The sequence below is a fragment of the Carcharhinus amblyrhynchos genome, chromosome 1 (assembly GCF_965287045.1).
Source record: "Carcharhinus amblyrhynchos chromosome 1, sCarAmb.v2.hapA, whole genome shotgun sequence".
NCBI classification, from domain to species: Eukaryota; Metazoa; Chordata; class Chondrichthyes; order Carcharhiniformes; family Carcharhinidae; genus Carcharhinus; species Carcharhinus amblyrhynchos.
Window position 1 is genome coordinate 124,973,181 of NC_137324.1, and position 22,823 is coordinate 124,996,003.

Below are 22,823 nucleotides of genomic sequence, written 5' to 3' on the forward strand. Positions count from 1 at the left end.
GGACACCGTTCATCCCATCGAGTCTGCAACAACCATAATCCCACTCAGGCCCTATCCCCATAACCCCATGCATTTAACCTAGTTAGTCCCCCTGACACTTTTTAGCATCGCCAATCCACCTAATCTGCACACCTTTGGACTGTGGGAGGAAATTGGAACACCCGGAGGAAACCCACACAGATACAGAGAAAATGTGCAAACTCCACACAGACAGTGACTCCAGCCAGGAATCAAACCCAGGTCCCTGGCACTGTGAGACAGCAGTGTGCTAACCACTGTGCCACCTTGCCTCCCCAAAGACATGGGACATTAGTCCAACAAAGACATTGGTCTACTATTTGCCAATAGTAGACTAACCTACAATTACTAAACAATACGTCTTTCCTTGGTCCCTTGACAAAGGCCCTGTAAAATCCATTTGTAAATTTTCCCATAGTCCTTTGGGTCTTGGCTAACTTGCCATTTTAATGTTTAATTACCCTGCAGGGACGATCTGGCTCCACTAGGGTGCACTGCAAACATCTCTGACAAAACTTCGCCACAACTCTTCCCATCTGCTTCCACCACCAACATTCCCTTAACAGATTAAACATTTTGCTTCTGCCTATGTTAATCTGTGGTACATTTTCAACAATTGCTGTATTACCTCGGAGACTATTATTTTTCCTTCCCTTCTCCATTGTCCATCTGGTCTTTCTCCGTCATTATCCCACATTTCCTTTTCCTCATAACCTGCTTGTTCCTGGACTTGTTTCACATCAATATCTGAGCTGTCCCTGAGTACTAAAGTTGCTACTCCTGTAGCCTGTTTCCATTCCCAATCCTGTTCCACTAAAGCCTTCGCTGCTTTATCAGCTAAGCTGTTTCCTTCCTGTGCCTGACTCGTAATTTTTTGGTGGGCTTGAACTTTTGCTACTGCTGCTTCTAGGGGGCTATGAGCTGCTCACAGTAAATTCCTAATTAAATCCTCATTCTGTGCATGTCCCCCACCAGAAGTACAAAATCACATCTAGTCTAGGCTGTAATCATGCACTATTCCAAACGCTTATCTGTTGTCGGTTTTTCTTTGCCCAATTCCGCTACTTACGCTGAATTATTCCTGAGGATTTGTTCTCATGCAATCACCATTCCTTCATCATCTACCACCACCATGCTTTGTGAGATTCTCCATTGACATACTTTCTTGCCCCGTCTACATATGGGTTAATCACTCCTTCACCTGCAAGTGGCTCCTCTGCTAACCCTCCACTTGCTTCCTCAGTCACTTCCTCAACCCAATCATTTTCCATTCCTTGCACTCCAGTGGGATTCTCCCTTACATCTCTGCTGATCGCTACATGTCTGTGTCCTGGTAGTCATGGCTTGCTTTAAATTCCTTCTCTCCCCATTCCACTCTCTTGCATCTAACTCTTCCTCCTTTGATCAGCTCCTGTAAAGACTTTACAAGCACTGCATAATTTCTTACAAAATTCCTGCAGTAATTAAAAAGATTCCAATACTTGTTTTACCCATTTTCCAGTGAGATGCCTTTGCACACAAAGCATAACTTTCTTTCAGTCCTCTGGAATTTCTTTTTTTACTAAATTCTACAACATAATAACATCTTTGAAACAGAGATCAAACCTTTCAATTTGATTCCAGGCAGTAACTTAGTTTTGTTACTCATTCTTTATTTTAGGTAGCATTATTTTATTAAGGTAGCTTGCTTGCAGCACATTTTCTTATGTCAGAATTATTCCAAACTCAGAAAACAGTGTTGCAGGCTTTCAAATATTCATTAGTGTTTATCTCTTTGTATAAAAAAAATGTTGTTTATTGTTATCATCTAAACTTTTTTAGAACCTCTTCAAAAGTTTATTTTCTTGTTTCACCATTGTTGTTCCCTATATCCATCAAATGAATCCCACCTTTAATCCTATCCTCCTCCATTTACTATCAGCTCTTTGAAAATGTCTCTTTTACCCTGTTCACTTCCCATATCTCATCTGTACAACATATGCCTGTTCCTTTCCTTTAATGTTCATTTATTCCACTGGATTATTTCCCTCATCTCCAACTATAATAATCTGTTGGTTTAGTAGTAAAAGCTGGCTTTCCCTTTGAGCCTGTCTGGCATCTAATGCAGTTTTCAGCCTTCCCAGATCCAAAATTTACAACAGGGTGTGCGTACCTCTGAACTACTTCTCTCAGCCTTGTCATTGATTCACTAATTTTAAACATCCATTTCTCACAGTTCCACTAAAATGCTGTAAGGTCACTATCATTATTGAATAGCCCTAATTTGACCGGTGCTACTATCACAAGTTATTCATTAGGGGTGAATGTTTGCATTCCCCCACTTGTTCTACCTTGTGTAATCTCCTCACTAAATATTCTCCTCCCTGTGCTAGATTTTGATTTGAGTTAGCAATTTCTACTGTATTGGCTTAAAGTTATTGCAGATCTTTAAAGCACAAAGATCCATCCTGTCTGGGACAGAATTGGTTAATTCTCTACTTGTTTCAAAAGGGGCAGAGAAAGTTTTCTCAACTGGACATCATGACATCATTCAAAAAACTCCGTACTGACTCCTTTTTCAGAAACTAATTTTAAACTTGACAAGAAGTTTTAATCCAGATTGATCCAAAACTAGATTTATCCTGCATTATTCTCAATCTAAGTTTCACTTTTTCATATTCAATTATGTTTACAACTCTGCTCCCAGCATCAGAATGATACAAAATCAAATCAACTGTTTGCTGAAATGGTTACATTTCTTGCAACTTTACAGATGTAATGCCATTTTGAGATTGATGCAGTTTTTAAATGTCCTTTTCCAAAATGGCAGAGCTCAAATCTCTGTCAAGCTCCTTTCCCTTCTATTGGAAGTGATTATGACCACCGACCATTTCCAAGATTAAGGAATTTCAAAAATCTATATGCATTCCAATCTCTTTGATCTTAACTCTGCATCAATATCACTATTATAAAATCCCAACAGGGGAAAATTTATAAAAGTTACTGTCACTAGAGAGGTAGTGCTTGATAGACTAATGGGACTGAAGGTGGACAAGTCCCCAGGACTGGATGGAATGCATCCCAGGGTTCTGAAAGCAATGGCAGAGGTGATAGTGGATGCCATAGTAATTATTTATCAAAATTCGCTGGACACTAGGCTGATACCAGAGATGAGGGGGTTGGACTATGAAGAGAGACTAAATAGACTGGGTCTGTACTCATTGGAGTTTAGAAGAATGAGGGGGGATCTTATAGAGACGTATAAGATAATGAAGGGGATGGATAGGGTAGAGGTAGAGAGATTCTTCCCGCTTAGAAAGGATAGCAGGACTAGAGGGCACAGCCTCAAGATAAGGGGGTGGCAGTTTAGATCGGAGTTGAGGAGGAATTTCTTCACTCAAAGGGTGGTGAATCTCTGGAATTCTCTGCCTGTTGAAGTGGTGGAGGCTACCTCGCTAAATATATTTAAGTCACGGGTAAATAGGTTTTTGATAGACAAGGGAATTAAGGGTTATGGGGAGAAAGCAGGAAAGTGGAACTGATCCACTTCAGATCAGCCATGATCTTATTGAATGGCAGGGCAGGCTCGAAGGGCTAGATGGCCTACTCCTGCTCCTATTTCTTATGTTCTTATTGTGCAGCCTTTTAGCTCTGATGGGCAGAGTGTTCCAGGATCTTTTTCGTCCTCCGTATTGAGCGCAACCAACCTCTCACATCTTTCCCCACTGCACAACTTTTCACTCCACTGTGCAAGGCAGTAGCGTGTGTCCGTCCATGCACCCTCCCCCTTTGAGGGTAGTTTAGCATTCAGTGACACTGTATCGCAACCTCTCACGTCGATTCGGGTGAGTCAGTTTATTGCTCTGATGGCCCAACGTGCACTCCTCTGACTACTTGGGGTGGTTAAAATAAAATATACTCACCCACTCTGCTGGAAACCAGCGACTTCATCCTGCTCGCAGCGCCAAAGTTGTTGATGGGAGTTTTCTTTTGAGGCTGTATATTGCGAATACTTAAGCTAAATCCAAAGACTCGAGAACTCAGTGTCCTGATTCAAAGACGTGTCTTTATTTGACCAATACAAATTGGGAAGGAGGTGCAGGAAGGGTTCCAACTTCTCTCTAAAGTTAAAACACAGGAGCACAATCAATATACCATTTTTGAAGGTTTATATTCCCCGCTCGATCTGTCCTACAGACTGGATGGTCCAATTGCATTAATACACATTATTTACCTTGGCCAATAGTATTCTACCTCCTGGCATTATTAGAAATCCATTGACTAATTGGACCCAAAAGTCCTTCCTTTATTGCATAGCAACCTGCTTACATACATCAGGCTGTCAGACCATGAGAATTGATAAGGAGTCACTTTCCCTGAAGCCGAATACTTCAATTCATTGCAATTAGCACTTGAACACTTCTATTCTTTTATAATCTCAGCAATTCTTCAGCTGCAAGGACTTTACACTAATGATTCTATCCTATCATTACCAGAGAGTGCAGTCTGTCTGATTTCACTTTTCCCCTTTCACTGCAGGGCAATTGCTTTTGACCAAAGCTCACAAATATCTTTAAAACTACATGTCAAAGTTACAATACTTGTTAAAAATCCATTACTGTGGTTAATAAACAATACCTTTGCATAATAAATGTAGGAAGTACATTGTGATACCTTTGGTATAAGGCACATTATGGTCTGCAACTAACCTACTTTGGTTTAAAAGCCCCTTAAGCAGGGGTTTCAGTATCTCCTGCTAGAAGTTCCAAATAGTATTAATGCTTTCAGAGGTTTCATTCTCAGTAGTTTTCTGGCGATTTGTGCTTTAATTTTTGTGCTGTTTGCATTTGTGCTACACTAAAGTTCAAATATAATGACATCATTTGTTGTGTTGCTTATACTTGAAGAATAAAGCATTACCTTAGAGATTTCTGACTTTGCTATGATTTTTTTTAAGTTTGTTTATTAGTGTCACAAGTAGGCTTACAATAACACTGCAATAAAGATGCTGTAAAAATCCTCTGGTGTTAAAAAAACTAGCAATTAATGCCACAGAACAGAGAGCAACATAGCTTTGATGCTCATCTTATTTTGAAATTGTCAAACAGAATAACATCAAATGGAATTCGTGGTATTACAGGATATGCAGGAAAGTGTTGGTGAAATCTAAAGGAACAGACAAAGCTGGACCACTTTAGATACCTCCTGATGAAGGCCACAGGGCTGAAGATAGAAGCTTTTGGACAAACAATTTGTCCACTACTTCAGCCTTAGGAATCATGAGAGCCAAAAAATAAATTAAAGTAAAAGGAAGCTTTGTCAAGTAGGAAAATAGAGCCTTATTAAAAGATATTTCTGCCAGCTAATTGACATAGGTAGTGGCTCATAGGTATCAGAGCATTTTGCAAACATTATTATGTCTTTATGTCTGAGTCATAAACATTAAAGCACAGAAACTGGCCATTTCGCATTTTATGTGAGTCACCTAATCTAGTTCTACATTCTTAATAGTTTCAAATAACTTCCAACAATTCCTTTATGCCAGCATTAATCAAATTAATTTGAAAGCATATTTATGGACTTGTTTCCATAAAAATTTCCGTCACAAAATTCCACCATTCTCACTGTCCTCTCTGTCAAAATAAAGGAAATCAATTTCTAAGCTTATCTTTATTTTTTGGACTAGGAATGACAACTGGTTTTGTTACCCCTTTGTTTTGGTATTTAAAATGATGTACTTAGTTTCTTTTTTCAATTATTTTCTCTAGGGCTCGATTCTACCAAAGATCCATGCCTAAATGTGAAATGTAGTCGACACAAAGTGTGCATCGCACAAGACAACCATAGAGTGGTTTGCATTAGCCATAGGCGACTAACACACAGGTAAAGTACTTTATTTAAATTTACCCCATTTGATACATTGTCAATATTTTTCACTTGAATTATTTATTTACAGTCCTTTCCAAAAATATAAGGCACATATGCTTTGTTAATCTTGCACAATTAAAATTCAAATAAGACATCATGTATGTATCCTATGCAATTAAAAAAAATCTGATCCACTCCAATTTTATATAGTGGATAACACAAGGTAGAGGTTGCTTTAAATAGCATATTTTATGTAGTGAAGGATTGCTTTCTTTAATTTTCAAAGATTTAGTTTTAGTGGCTAAATACATTCAAAGGCTTTAAAGTTCCATAAGGGTCATACATATTTTTGCTATTGCCATGGGTTCCGCCAATCTCCTTAAGAAGAATGGTGGGTGATCTGTATCACCCCCCACAAAATTTCAGCACCATAATTCTTTATGTAAACTTTGGGGAATAAATGTAGTGTTCTGCCGAACCATAATACTCCCTCGATTGCCTGACAAACTTAAATCAACTTAATAAATTTCCAAATAGATAATGACATGATGAAAGGAAAAATAATTTCAAACCATGCTGTATTTATTCTTTCTTGTGTATGTAGACAGTAATGCATAATAATCATGGAAGGTTTGTGCAATACAACTTTGGCAGTGAACATACCTGATAACAAGTGCTTCTGAGTTGTGTTAAGTTGCAAATAATTTATACAAGGATTGGCTATGTTAATAATTAAAATAAAATATAGCCTGAATCCTCTGAGGAGTGGCAATCATTGTTAGTTTGCCATCCTGTTCCTACCTTTCTCTGCCACATCTTGGCTCTCATTCCTGACTGGGACTTCCAACCCCAGCATCTTCAAAAATGTGGATTGCACCTTCAGTCAGAGTGCTTTCTCACAGCACTGGATCATCAGGGGAAAATGAGCCAAAAGTTTTTACAACACTAGCTGCATGTGTGAAGTGGGTAAGAGGGTACATAGAACATAGAACTCTACAGTGCAGAAACAGGCCCTTCGGCCCATCGAGTCTGCACTGACCACAATCCCACCCAAGCCCTATCCCCTTACATTTACCTGCTAATCCCTCTAACCTACACATCTCAGGAGGGTAGGATAGCAAGTGGATGAGATTAGTAGAGTAGAAGATCGTTAGGATGACAGATGGGTAGGGTGGCAGTGGATAGAATAGTGAGGTCAAGTTGAGGGGAGTTGGGGTAGTCGCAGTGGGGTAATCATTCAGGGGGCTAGTTATAGGGTGGAGGTGAGAGTTGGAAGGTTTGGGTCAAGTTTGGGTTCAATGTGTGTAATGGGATCGGGGGTTCTATTATATAGCTAGCCAGGATTTAAACTGGTATTTTTCTGTCTGACCTCTCCTGGTACCATCCAGTTAGGTATATCAGAACTATCCATTAGAGTTGGAGACTTTTTTGGAGCAAGCCAGGGAGTATGGGAATTGCCTATCGCAAGTTCAAATCTCCCAGGCAGTTTCCACAAAGTCAGTACATTTGGAATTCCTGACACATGTTTTGGAGGTATGTCCAGTATCTGACAATTTGAAGATGGTAAAATCTGGGACTATGATTCTGGGCAATTACTAACATTCTTTTATGGTCAAATGTTTTGTTCACTAATCATCTCATGAAGTCCTGGTAGATACTATAACTTGTATGAATCAATGTTTTCACTTTATTAGATATATATTTAGGTAGTGTATTATTGAATTAGCCACCAATTTGATTTGCTGCTGAGATTTTTAAATCAGCATTTAGATATTTAGCATTATGGTCAATCAAGTCTACCTCAAAAGAACTGCTGAGAGCAATGCATATATTGGACAGAATCTCCCGTTCCTGCCAGCAGTGGGAATTGTGGATTTGCTGAGATTGGAAAAAGATAGTTTCCTGCCAGTGAAAAATTATCTCAGGATTTTGTTCTCCCGAACTTGATGGCGAGTTAGAGGTGGGTTGTGTTTCAGGAGCCACATTTGCATCTCAAAATTGCTCGTTAATAGGCCAGTGTGCTGGAATAATGTTCACCCTCCAACTTAAGTGCCCCACTTAATTAGAATGGTCAGTTTTACAATGTCGATGGCCGTAGTGAAATGGCTGGAGCTGATGGAGTCAGCGACTGTAATCTGTTAACATCAATTCAGTGATGTATCATTTTACGCAGTTGTGTAGTTCGATTGTGAATTTCTAAATCTGTAAAACTAACCTGTAGGAAACTGCAGAAAGTGAAACCTCCTGCCAAACAGGATTCAAAAAGATGGATTGCAGCTACAGTGACTTCTGGATTACAGTGTATTTTGTGCTGACATCAGAATGCTATAGTTCAGAAACACAGCATCTTCAATACAACTGTGCATCCATTTATATATAAAATCTACCACTTCAAAATGTAATGTAATTTATAATTTTTCCAACCCTTTCTCCTAAAACATAGTATTTAATAATAAATACTGGATCAGTGATTTAACAAATGAAATACAGTTGTCAATCATGGTTACTTATATATGGGTGGGAGGGGATAGTGCAACATAAGAGGAGAGGAGTGAGAAAGATGCAGGACTGGGTGTTGGGGAACATGGGGGTGGGGTAAGATGGAAGCAGTACAAGCAGGGTATAAAGTAACAGAGTGGAGTAATGAAAGACTGTTCTGGGCAAGAGTTATAGGATTGTCCAAAGAAGAGTCAGAGACTGTCCTGGGACTGAGGGCATGTAGTCAGGGGGCACTGGCATATTGAAGAGACTGTTTTGGGGCTGAGGCCATGCAGTCAAGGTGGTACAGTGGTTAGCACTGCTGCCGCAGAGTGCCAGGGACCCAGGTTTTGACCCAGGGATTTCAGCCTTTGGTGACTGCCTGTATGGAGTTTGCACATTCGGCCCCATGTCTGTGTGGGTTTCCTCCGGGTGCTCCAGTTTCCTCCCAAGTCCAGAGATGTGCAGGTTAGGTGGATTGGCCATGCTAAATTAAGAACATAAGAACATAAGAAATAGGAGCAGGAGTAGGCCATCTAGCCCTTCGAGCCTGCCCCGCCATTCAATAAGATCATGGCTGATCTGTTGTGGCTCAGTTCCACTTTCCCGCCCTCTCCCCATAACCCTTAATCCCCTCTCTTATCAAGAACCCATCAACCCGCTTCTTAAAAATATTTAGCGAGGCAGCCTCCACCACTTCAACAGGCAGAGAATTCCAGAGATTCACCACCCTTTGAGTGAAGAAGTTCCTCCTCAACTCCGTTCTAAACCGCCTCCCCTTTATCTTGAGGCTGTGCCCCCTAGTCCTACTGTCTTTTTTGAGCGGGAAGAATCTCTCCACCTCTATCCTATCCATCCCATTCATCATCTTATACGTCTCAATGAGATCTCCCCTCATTCTTCTAAACTCTAACGAGTACAAGCCTAGTTTATTCAACCTCTCCTCATAGCTCAATCCCCTCAACTCCGGTATCAGCCTAGTAAACCTCCTCTGCACTCCCTCCAGGGCCAAAATATCCTTGCGCAGGTGCGGCGCCCAAAACTGCACACAGTACTCCAGCTGTACATAGCTAAAGATGTGTAGTTAGGGGGATCAGTGGGGTAAATGTGTGGGCTTACAGGAATAGGGTATGGGATAGGCCTGTTTAAGATATTCTGTCAGAGAGTCAGTGCAGACTCGATGGACTGAATGGCTTCCTTCATTGTAGGGAGTGTATAATATTGAAGAGGCTGAATGGGCTATGTGAGAGGGCTCTGCTTGGCATGTATATCTTGGTTCTGGTCTTGGGCAGGGGAAAGCCTCTTTGTGGTTGTGCATAGTAAGGTGTACAGGGCATGGTCAGTCACATAAGGCATTTGGTCTGTGTATTCTAGTCACAGTACTGTTAATCAAAATGGAACAGTAACATTCAGGGGAGATATCTGAGATCTCTACATCGATAGCTAAAAAGTCATGGGTGGCTGTTGGATGGTTCTATGATGGGGAAGTCCTGAATGTAAGGGATCAGGTTGAAACTTACATGGGGGAACATCGATATTGAAGGATTCAGTGAGGGAACGGGAATATAAACATGAACAGTGATAGGGTCAGGCGGAATGCGGAGGCTGGATTGTGACAGGAAGAATGAGAATTAGGAGATGGAGAAAGGTGAGAGGAACTTGGTGGATCATGGAATGTTGGAAACTAGTCTCATGAAAATCAACAGCACCATTTTCACATTTACCTAAGAATGATAGTTTGAAAAACAAGCTTAAAAAAATCGATTAGAGAGGGGTCTCTGGATACATGGGAGGATTTCAGCCAAACATTTTTTGGCTGATTGAAGAGGCATCCTATAGAATTCCTGCCTAAGCCAGCTGAGTGTTAGACCAGAGAGTCTAATGCACAATGAATGAGTTTGGCTTCTTTAATAAAGTTGCACATTTAGGCAGCAATTCATTAATTTTAGGTGCTGCGATGCATATGGTCTTAAAGGCAACTAATCCTTAAAGGGGCATGTGAAAATGAATATAAGGTCAATCAATCAAGGGCCATGGATCCTACAAGCCTCAATGTTCCCACTGTATTGGTCATGGCATCAAGGCATCATGCTTGCAAGTATGACGCGTGCAAGAATTGGCTATTGACAGTAATTGTCAAGATCACTGGAGGACAACCAACAGAAGTTTGACTGTGAGTTACACGTCATGGATCTTTTGACTCTAATTAAGATCATCATTGTGAATGTGCAGCTACTTTCCAGCATCTAGGATGGTATCACATTGCGAGGGGTGGCCTTGGTATACAGGGTACAGACTGAGAGTAAGTCAGGGCGAGAGACTGGGATCCTGTCATGTATATGAAGGGAGATCATTCAAGGGGAATAACTATTGTAACCATTCTCAAATACAAGGAGCATTGGAGAATGCACATTGTAGGCAACACTGTCTTGTGTTAATCAATGATTAGAATGAAGATAAGGCCTGTTGCTGCTTGGCACAGCAGACCATCGTCCTGAGAATTGAGAGACAACAGGGCCCTCCAAAGTTCCAAATGTTGCTTAGGAGGGGTCAAGTACGTGAAGATGTTTGCCACAATCTATGACCTACAGAAGGGGAGGTCATACACAGAGATAAATGAAAGACAGTGCCACAGGCATCTTTGCTTTGTTAGGGATGCAGTAGCTCAAATTTGCCAAATTTCCCATGCAACACAGACTTGTGGAGCATTCAAAGTTACCGCAGTACTGAACTTTTAAGTCAGCTAATGCTTCCAGGTCTCCATCGGGAACCATTGCAAAATCACGCAGTCAGCGACGTGGTGGTGACACATGTCCTGGCATTTTCAGTAAAACTCATCATTATTTGCAGTTCCGTAAGGATGAAGCAAGCCAAGTTGTGGGATTTTGCCGGCAAGTTGAGAGCACCATTGACTGCTGATATTTGACCTTGGAAGCTCCTTAGATTCTTTAATAGAAAAGGATTTTGTTCACTAAACCTCCCGCTATCTGTGGTCACAGAAGGTAGATCCAGCATGTTTGTGCTATGTATCTAGGGAGCTTGCATGACTTTTAGATTTTGAGTCATTACAAATGCCAGAGATATTTAGAGACTTCAACTGTTAGATGTTTGGCCTCTGTTATCCTCTGCATTGAAACTTGAAGAGAACTTTGATTGTGAAAACTTGCCTTCATTTTATTTCCTCTTGAAATGTTGTGACTAGGTCGACTTGGGCCTGTCTGCCACATCATCCCCATGCAATAGAATCTTCATGTGGCTCTTCTGAATCCTTGTTCTGTTCAGATTCATCCCATTGCAAGTCCTCCTCATCTGAGGAGATGACCTCCCTCTGGCAATACAACTCCCCTGCAGCTCAAAGTTGTGCACTGAAGCATGAAACTGAAATGACACTCGGTTGCCAGTCAAGAGTGTACCCAAGAAGGGATACAATGCTGCACATTCCACTACAGGGTCCTTAAAGAACAAACTATTGACCTTTTAAAAATGCATTTTCAATGTTTGGACAGGTCCAGTGGAGCTCTCCAGTACTCACCACAGAGAGTTTATTGCATCACCGCAGGGGACAAAAAAACCTTCATTGTCAATATATCAGGAAAATTCTTTAATCTCCCAATGATCATCAAATTATTATAAATCACCTTCAGCCCTAATGATGGAATCTTCCTTGGGAGGCATAGTAGTCTTGAGATCATATGGCCACTGTAGAATGTAATTAGCACTCGACCAGCACACCTCCCTAAGCAACTACACAGTTCAGCTCTACCATGGCATCAACAAGCCAGTGGGCACGGCAGGCTTCAAGCAGCTGAAATGCCATTGAACACATGGACATACTTAAGCCAATAGGGCAGCAGCTTATCAAGACAACACTAACAGGAAAACCATTCATTAATGGTTAGGACTTGACCATTACAAGAGGAAGCAAAATCCAAACAGCAACAACTCTTCAAAATTCACCTCTCATGGATGAACAAAGCCAAGCCTCATCTTGCTACTGAGCTGTCCTCAGACATCAGGAAGCAGTAACCCGTTTCACTACAGCATGCACTCAAAGCTGCGAGTTTCATTTGCATTGTTCTCATAGAGAGTGGCTCAGAAGATACCATTCATAGAGAAGGAAACGAGACAGTAGTGTTGTAGTCATAGCTAGGGCGTAAAGAAAGATCAACTTAATGCAAGGTAAGTCCATTCAAAAGTCAGACAGCAGCAGGGAAGAAGCTGTTCTTTAACCAGTTGGCACACGACCTCAGACTTCTGTATCTTTTTCCCGACAGAAGAAGGTGGAAGAGAGAATGTCCAGGGTATGTGGAGTCCTTAATTATTTTGGCTGCTTTGCCGAAGCAGCCGGCAGTGTAGACAGAGTCAATGGTTGGGAAGCTGATTTGCATGATGGATTGAGCTACTACCTTTTGTAGTTCCTTGCGGTCTTGGTCATAGCAAGAGTTATACCAAGCTGTGATACAAACAGAAAGAATTCTTTCTATGGTGTATCTGTAAAAGTTGGTGAGAGTCGTAGCTTAGTCTTCTGAGAAAGTAGAGGTGTTAGTGGGCTTTCTTAACCATAGTGTTGGCATAGGGGGATCAGGACAAGTTGTTGGTGATCTGGACACCTAAAAACTTGAAACTCTCAACTCTTTCTACATTGTTCCCACTAATGTAGACAGTGGCATGTTCTTTTTACACTTCCTGAAGTCAATGACAATCTCCTTTGTTTTGTTCACATTGAGGGAGAGATTATTGTTGCTGCACCAGTTCACCAGATTCTCTATCTCATTCCTGTATTTTGTCTCATCATCGTTTGAGATCTAACCCACTATGGTGGTGTCATCGGCAAACAGTCATAGGTGTATAATTAGTACAGTAGGGGGCTGAGAACACAGCCTTGTGGGACATCGATGATTGAGGATGATCATGGAGGTGTTGTTGTTGCCTATCTGAACTGATTGTGGTCTGCGAGTTAGGAAGTTCAGGATCCAGTCGCAGTGCCAGGGCCCAGGCACTATTATTTCATGGGAATAATGGTGTTGAAAGCTGAGCTTTAGTCAATAAACAGGAATCTGATATAGGTGTCCTTGTTGTCTCGGTGCTCCAGAGTTGAGTGCAAGGCCAGGGAATTGGTATCTGCTGTGGACCTGTTGCAGCAGTAGGTGAACTGTAGTGGATCCAGGCAGTTCAGGAGGCTGGAATTGGTTTTTGCCATGATGAGCCTTTCAAAGCACTTCATAATGATGGTAGTCGCTTTTCTCATTCATATTGTTCAAACTATTTTCTTAATTCAGTTTAGAGGTTAAAACATTTTTTTCTTCTATGATCATCATTCTAAGCTGATCCTGAACTGGTATCAGAACAGAATTGGCAAAGAAGTCTAATGTCTTTCTTCTAATCTGGTAAATGTTCAGTTGCTCACTGGAAATGGAAACCCTAAAATTGATCAGTAGAAAAGGTTATGCCTGAACCCTTCCATTCACACAACCAACACTCCCTCACAGCCATCCCGCAGTCCAGGAATCCAACACAAGTAACAGAAAAGCATATTACTGAAACAACTTATTCCCAAGCTGCTTTCTCTGCTGCCTTTTGACCAATATCTCCATCCATCTCCACTGCGTCTCAAGTTACCCTGACAAAGCTCTTCAAAGTCAAGGAATGAAGGGAATAAAGAAATGGGGAGGAAAGAAAAGGAGGTTGATGAGAGGAGATGGGAATGAGCAGGAGAAGGAAAGGGGAAATAAGAGAAAAAGGAGGATGAGTAGGAGAATAAGAGAAGGATGGAAAAGCAATCAGTCAGGAAAACTTGTATTACTCCCTCAGAAATGTCATTAGCGTAAATTTCATAGCTGTCTGTATTTAAGGATACCTTTTAATATGGCTTTCAGCCCCTTGAATGCTGAGCTGCAGAATATCATATCACTGAGACAGTATTTGATGTCCCTAACATTTTCAATAATAGATATTTCTGAAACTTATTTATGTATTATAATCTAAATTCATAGGAAAGATATGATGCAATTTTTTTACCTGACAGTAATTGTTCCTCATCTTTACTGAGTGTTCACTGTGAAAAATGATGTAATACCTTTCTTCGACAATAATTTATGAAGTTTGAATTGCAACCAATTATTTTCTCATGTAAAGAGTTAAGCAATTTGCAGAGCTTTTGTTAAAAAAATCAATTAATATTACAGTTATCCAGAAAAATCATTCAATATTGTTCCACTGAGTACTTTTGCAAGGGCGTTCGAGTTAAACTAAGAGCTTAGTTTACAATGGGTTCTTGCCCATAAGAAGCTGGTACATTTAACATTGTACAAGAAATAACATGGATTAAAATTATGGGTTACATTTACACTAAGTTGGAAGTGAGAGGGTCATTAGAATAATACATTAGAGAAGAGATCGAAGGTGAACAGAGGACTGAAAGAGACAAACAGCTTTAGAATAGAAAGCATTTCAGAAATAAGGGTCAGATGAGAGTAAGTACTGAGCAAACCTAGATGGGTTAATTTTGCATGTGCTTGAACACCTGAGTGTGGTACCTATGGTTTGTGAGCCACAATTGCAAGTGGTGACACAGATTATTATTCAATGGCAACAATAGAAAGTTGGCTCAAACAAGGGGAAGGATACGCATGCAATGTACCTTGGAAGGAAATTAAAAAATGACATCGATCAGAGATAATGTTGCAACATCGGAAAAAGATGATATATAGGTAGTTGATAAGTCAAAATCTATTTTATTTGAATTTTATGGGATGGTGGAAGAGTGGGACCCATCATGTGCCAGTAAAATTTTGTCACAGAGTGGTGGTGAGCAGTTACTTTTTGGACTGACGAATGGTATTCAGTGGGATTCACAGATAGCAGTATGAGCATGAATGCTTTTCTTGATGTATATGTTAAAATAAGACTTGGATGTACAGGACATAGTTTCATAAATTCTTGATGACACCAAACTGGAAATAACAAAAATGGAGAAGTATTGAGAACTATGAAGAGACAGTGATAGACTTCATAAGCATTTGGACAGACTGGCCAAATATATGAACATGTGTGATTGCCTCCTGAAATAAAGTGGCCAGCTAACTCTCCCCAACCATGATGCCTTGCACTGTCTGCCAGTCAGACACTAGCTCAATAACTTTGAGCCGAAGTTCCTTGTGCTGTAGACATTTTACCATGGATCCAGTTGTTCAGGATCAGAATGCTGTTCTCAAACTCTCACATGCTGCAGTTACAGCACATCAGATGCCCTGCTAAGTCTAGCTTTCTTATTTATTTGGTTAGTTTGTTTTTCTCTGCTGGTCATCAAGTAGAAAATGGAGAAAAAATATGTTGATCAGTTCCTTTCATTAAATTCATACAGCTTGACAGAATCTCTCTCTCTAGTTTCCTGACCCGAGTCCTGCCCCCGACCACCCTTCCCCACACACATATGCTTGCCTTCCCACCTCTAAGCAAAAAATCCAGCCCAGAATTATGCTATTACCTTCATAAAGTACTAGTTAGGTCCTAGCTGATGCATCTTTTTCAATTTTTAGCACATCACTTTAAGAAGAATCTTAAATTCTTAGAGATTGCACAGAAGAGCTTTACTAGAATGGTAGCAGAAGTGAAAGACTTAGTGATGTGAATTGAGTTGAGGAGCTAAGGTTGTTCTGTTTAGAGCAGAGTTGAGGATGTGTTTATAAAGAGGTTTAAAGTCATGAAGAATTTTTATAGAATGAATAAGGAGAAACGGTTTCCCATGCCGGAAGAATCAGTAAGCAGAAGAAGGTAACTGGCTAGGAACCAGGATCAACCAAGTTTTAAGATCTGGAATATATTGTCTGAAGGGATGAGATAAGCAGATTAAATCATAACTTTCCAAAGGAAATTAGGTAAATATTTAAAGGAAAAAATCTAAACCATTGTGGAGAAAGATTAGAAAAGTGAGATTAATTGAATAACTCCTTCAAAATGTTAGCACAGCATGGGATGAATGGCTGCCTTCCGTATTGTATAATTCTGTACATAGAATTGGTTTTGTAAAGTTCTTCAGAGCTTTAATGCATTGTAAATTTGGCAGAATGTTTTGTAAAACTGACAGAATTTCTAAAATGTCTTACACAGATAATCTTTAAATTGGTAGGGAACCAGGTACTTTAGGTCATAGTCAAAGATTAACCAACAGGTTCATACAAAGTGCTTAATACATCTTTTCCGAAACACTGTTTCCAAACCTGCTCAATGCACACAGTAAGAAACACAATTAGTGCCTCATTGAGCTAACCCTGTTAGTATAGCTCTCTTTCAATGTTCCTTAAACAATTACATACCTTCACTACCATCATTGCACATTCAATCATCACAGAAGGGTTGTAGCACCTGCAACTGCACAATGCACTATACAGCTGCGATATCTACCAAGCTACAAAATCAAAAAAAGTGATGAACAAGTTTAAGAAAGCTGACATAATCTAACAACTCAAAAAAAAGGAACGACTGGAAAGCACCCCTTAGTTAAGGCATGACTTCAAAATGACCAAATAATTTACATTTACCTAAGATTTTTATCAGGATCACTTTCTCCAAATCTATATCATCACAGAAACCCTACAATGTAGAAAGAGGCCAATCGGCCCATCAAGTCTGCACCAACCATAATCTCAGCCAGGCCCTACCCCCATATCCCTACATATTTTACCCACTAATCCCTCTAACCTACACATCTCAGGACACTAAGGGGCAATTTTAGCATGGCCAGTCAACCTAACGCGCACATCTTTGGACTGTGGGAGGAAACCCACACAGACACGAGGAAAACATGCAAGCTCCACATGGACAATGACCCAAGCCAGGAATTGAACCCAGGTCCCTGGAGCTGTGAAGCAGCAGTGCCAACCACTGTGCCACTGTGCCACCCGTATTTCAGTAAAGTTTAAACTCATTTTCCTCCAGTACGTAATGAAAACTGATGAGTTTCCAAGACCTTGTTTGTGAGCTCTTCAAAGGCTTATTCTGCTTTTGCTGATTTAACATCACAATTGGCTCCAACTGCATTTTATTACTGATGCCTGACTCATATTCAATCTCTTAATGACTAAGTTTGTCTGGTGTTTTTAAATCTTTAAAGCATAATAACAATTAGACAGGACTTTGTTCATTGAATAAATTTCATCAGTCTGCTACTATTCTATTTAACAAATTATTTCAAATTGACATAACCGTCAGAAGCTAATTCGTTATTTCTTCTGCTCATGTGAAAAGATGTAATAAATTATATTAATTGTCTTTTTCATAGCTCTAAAATATTTACTGTGATTTTAAACTAAACACTGACCAATAAATCAATGCTGACTTCTCCAGAAATAAACTTCTTCTAAAGTTCACTTCTTCATAAATAGCACTGTACCTTCACATGGTTAAAATTATTCCTATGAGGCTACACAATGAAACCAGCAAAACTAATAAATGTGTTTTATTAACAGCACATTCTCCTGCTTTGTTATCATCCAATTTCAAATTGTGGTGGGGAAAGAAAAACTTGGGACCTAACTTGAGGGTGCCCTCTTACATCCTACAGGATCACTGTGAGCCTCTCTTTTCCATCCTAGTGCATGTAAATGGTCTGGAAATGAAGTCCTCAATGAATCCTCCTCCTGTACACCCATGGTACCTCTTTCAAATGGCCACCGTCCAAAAGGTAATGGTAGGCGCAGTGAAGCAGCGAGAAATGCTAGAAAGGACCCTCACATCTCTCCGAATCTTAACTGAGGGTTTTACTGGGACATCTGATCAGAAACTGAAGGTACTTTTGTCTCTTCGGCATATTTTTGCCTCTTATGATTCAGCAGCAATGGTATCAGGCTTGTTACCCTGCCAAAGTGAGTTCATCTCACTGAGAACCTGCTGTGCATGCTTCGTAATGCCTGTCCAAGGAGATTGAGTCATGTGTCGGTCGTAGAGTTTGTAGCAAAAGGCAGTGCATTGTATGCCAGCAAATTTGCACTAGTAATCCAGAGGCCTGAGCTAATGATTTAGAGAGACAAATTTATATCCCATCGTGGCAGCTGCAGAATTTAAATTTAGTTAATCAAATGAGAAAAAAGCAAGAACCAGTAATAGTGATTGCAGAACTCTGTGTTGTCATTAAAAAAACAATGTTTGTCAGGGAAAGATATTACGCAGACTGACCTATGTAACTCCAGATTCGATTAAAATATGGTTTACTTTAACTGCCTGCTGGAATAGCCTAGCAAACCACCCAGGTCTATCAAGCTGCTGCAAAAAAGATAAGAATAAAGTAGCAAGAACGTCAGATTTGACAAAAGCATACCCAGCCCAACCAATCCTGTGAAGTCCTCCTCAATAATATCTGGGGAATTAGGCCGAAATTGGGAATCAACAACCTGACATAGACATGTTCAGAACATCATACCTTTTCAGCCATTGTCCCAAACATTTCCATCACCATCCTTGAGTGTTTTCATTCTGCCAGCAGAAAAGACTTACCAGAGGTGGCAGCACAGTGGTACAGTAAAAAGTCTGACAACACCAGGTTTTAGTCCAACCGATTTATTTGATAGTAAACGCACAAACTTTCGGGGTTAGTCCCTTCGTCAGGTGAATGGAGAGTTCTGGCCTCAGACAGAGCATATAAAGCACAGACTGTTTACAGATTACTGATTAGAATGCGAATCTTTACACCTAACCTGCTGTTCAAGTCTTGAAGTGGCCGACAATGTGAGTGGAAGGAGCACTGATCACAGGTTAAAGAGATGTGTATTGTCTCCAGACAGTACAGTGAGCGAGGTTTTGCAAACCCAGGCAAGTGTTGGGGGTTACAGATAGTACGACATGAACCCAAGATCCTTGTTGACACCGTCCTCATGTGTGTGGAACTTGGCTATCAGTCTCTGCTCAGCGATTCTGCGCTGTCGTGTGTCGTGACGGCCGCCTTGGAGAATGCTTACCCGAAGGTCAGAGGCTGAATGCCCGAGACCACTGAAGTGTTCGCCAACAGGAAGGGAACAGTCTTGCCTGGTGATTGTTGAGCGATGTTCATTCATCCGTTGTCGACAATCACCAGGCAAGACTGTTCCCTTCCTGTTGGCGAACACTTCAGTGGTCACGGGCATTCAGCCTCTGACCTTCGGGTAAGCATTCTCCAAGGCGGCCGTCACGACACACGACAGCGCAGAGTCGCTGAGCAGAGACTGATAGCCAAGTTCCACACACATGAGGACGGTCTCAACAAGGATCTTGGGTTCATGTCGCACTATCTGTAACCCCCAACACTTGCCTGGGTTTGCAAAACCTCACTCACTGTACTGTCTGGAGACAATACACATCTCTTTAACCTGTGATCAGTGCTCCTTCCACTCACATTGTCAGCCACTTCAAGACTTGAACGGCAGGTTAGGTGTAAAGATTCGCATTCTAATCAGTAATCTGTAAACAGTCTGTGTTTTATATGCTCTGTCTGAGGCCAGAACTCTCCATTCACCTGACGAAGGGACTAACCCGAAAGCTTGTGCGTTTACTATCAAATAAATCGGTTGGACTAAAACCTGGTGTTGTCAGACTTTTTACTGTGTTTACCCCAGTAATGTATACTACTGTGCTGATGTGGATGTGCCGGCGCATCCACATCAGCACAGTGGTATACATTTGAGAAGGAATGGCCATTGGTGTCCTCAATATAGACTTTGAACCCTATGAAGTCTTGTGAAACCAGGTCAAACATAGGCATGTGAACTGCCTGCTAATTACTACCTACCATCTCCCTCATCTGAGCAATCCATACCTTCCCTTGTTCAATTTCTGCAGTAGAGATTTTCAAATATTCACAATACTTTGAAGACTTTTGCTCCTTATCTCAATCTTAACTGATTGGACCTTTATATACTGAGGCTACTTAACTCTGACACTCCAACCAAAGTTCTCTTTAAAATGTATTTGTTTTAAACAGCCAGTATTTTCAGCGCACAGTAAGCTTTAACTATTCTTGTGTGGCTACCCATGTCCTCGAACAAGGCTGGTGCAATACCTCCCCAGTTGTTATATATTCATGGATCTGCACAGCTTGATGGAAACATTAGTTGGATTTCCATTCTCCATCCATGCTGAAATGGATGGAGGGACCATTTGAAAATGGTAGTTGGAAACTGATTCTTGGATTCCTACCCGCATTCCTGATTTGTGGGATTTCTATGGCTTTGGAATAAAGGTGCAGGTAGTGAATCTGCCCTTGCTCACTCTTTTGTGTGGCGGGTATTTCAGAATCCCCACAATTCTGATGGTGCCATGCAGTTTTTTTACAGGTGATGTGGTTCACATCTCCTCAGAGGAGTTGTCAATGATGGGGATGTCTAGACTGGAGTTAGGGCTTTTGACAGGTGAGTTAAAAACTTTTGCCTATCTCTAATGTAATACTTAGATGGTATATTTTATGTTTTATTGCAGTGACTTATGAAAAATGTTACTTCATAAAAGGTAATTTTCCATTAAATTGACCAGCATTGTGTAAGTGGTCATTTGCATTGGAATACTTCATCCAATGGATAAAGGGATGTCTTGCACTCAACATGATTGAGAATCTAACTTTGTTATATCATCTAGACACTTTGCTTTCAACTTAATTTAAAGTCTGATGAATTGTGAGCCTTTGAAACATTCTTCCATTATTCACTATGGGCAGAGTTTGTGAACCTTATAATAGCACAGACAAGTCTTTGAAATACAAACAAAACTATCAAAATAAATAAATATCCACTCAAAAACCACTTCAAAGAAACAACAGGCGAAGTTTTCAAATTTGTCCTCAATGTGCTGACTCCAGGTAGAAAACTGAATAGCTCACAGGCTGTACAATTGGGTTCTCTTGCCAGGTACTACAGCACAAAGAGGAAAAGTGTTATAGGCATCTCTGATGCGTCACTCTGGTGGGGTGGGGCCTGATAGAGCCTGCAAGACCTGATGCACAGAGATCAGGGGAACCCTTTTTATAGGACATCCTGATCGACAGTAAAATAACTCCCCTTACAATGGCTATGGAAGGAACTCCTTATGGCCACAAGCACCAGGATAACCTCCTCCCACACACCACCAGGGCAAAGCCCCCTGCCGCCCCAGACGGGCACTGGAGAACCCCACCTCCATATAGGCACCAGGGTATCTCCTCTTCCCCCCCTTGCCTCCCCAACACAAGTCACAGGGCAGCAGCTTCTCACACATAAGGGCACCCCCAACACGGATCTTCCCAGAAAGGCCCACATGGCACTTCCCCTGTTAGGGCCAAGTTAGGGTGGCTTTGATTTGATTTGATTTATTACTGTCACATTTATTATTATACAGTGAAAAGTATTGTCTTTTGCGTGCTTTACAGTCAAAGTATACCATTCATTGAAAAAGAAAGGAGAGAATGCAGAATGTAATGTTACAGTCATAGCCAGAATGTAGAAAAAGATCAACTTAATGTGAAGTAGGTTCATTCAAAAGTCCGACAGCAGCAGGAAAGAAGCTGTTTGTGAGTCGGTTGGTACGTGACCTCAGACTTTTGTATCTTTTTCCTGACTGAAGAAGGTGGAAGAGAGTATGTCTGGGATGTGTGGGGTCCTTGATCATGCTGGTTGCTTTTCCGAGACAGTGGAAAGTATGGACAAAGTCAATGGATAGGAGGCTGGTTTGCGTGATGGACTGGGCATTGTTCACGACTCTTTATAGCTTCTTGCGGATTTGAAAAGAGCATGAGCCATACCTAGCTGTAATACAACCAGAAAGAGTGCTTTCTATGGTGCTTCTATAAAAGTTGGTGAAAGTGGTAGCGGATATGTCAAATTTCCTTAGCTTCCTGAGAAAGTAGAGGTGCTGATGGGCTTTCTTAACTATAGCATTGGATTGGTGGAGCCAGGACAGGTTGTTGGTGATCTGGACACCTTGAAACTTGAAGCTCTCGACCATTTCCACTTCATCACTATTGATGTAAACAGGGGCATGTCCTCCACTACGCTTCCTGAAGTCAATGACCATCTCCTTTATTTTGTTGACATGGAAGAGAGATTATTGTCATCACACCAGTTCACCAGATTCTCTATCTCATTCCTGTACTCCATCTTGTCATTGTTTGAGATCTGACCCACCATGGTGATATCATCAGCAAACTTGAAAATCAAGTTGGAGTGGAATTTGACCACACAGTCACACGAGTATAAGGAGTATAATAAGGGGCTGAGGAATCAGCTTTGCGAGGCATCAGTGTTGAGGATGATCATGGAGGAGGTGTTGGTGTCTTTATTATGGTTTGTGTGTTTGGAAGTCTAGGAATCAGTGGCAGAGGGAGGAGCCAACCCAAGGCCATGGAGTTTGGAGATGAGTTCTGTGGAAATAATGATGTTGAAGGCTGAGCTGTAGTCAATAAATAGGAGTCTGACAAAGGTGTCTTTGTTGTCCAGGCGTTGCAGGGTTGCATGTAGTCCCAGTGAGATGGTGTCTACTGTGAA

At 40.9% G+C, this 22,823-nt stretch overlaps 1 protein-coding gene across 2 annotated transcripts in view; it reads left to right on the top strand.

The window, feature by feature from the left end:
* The window catches only part of LOC145344818 (testican-3-like), a 522,820-nt gene that overhangs the window by 246,651 nt on the left and 253,346 nt on the right, over positions 1-22,823 (top strand). For both annotated transcript variants that reach the window (XM_080192030.1, XM_080192021.1), the window contains exon 4: positions 5,766-5,880. In XM_080192030.1, the coding sequence (XP_080048156.1) occupies positions 5,766-5,880 (115 nt within the window). The remainder of the gene's footprint in view (positions 1-5,765; positions 5,881-22,823) is intronic.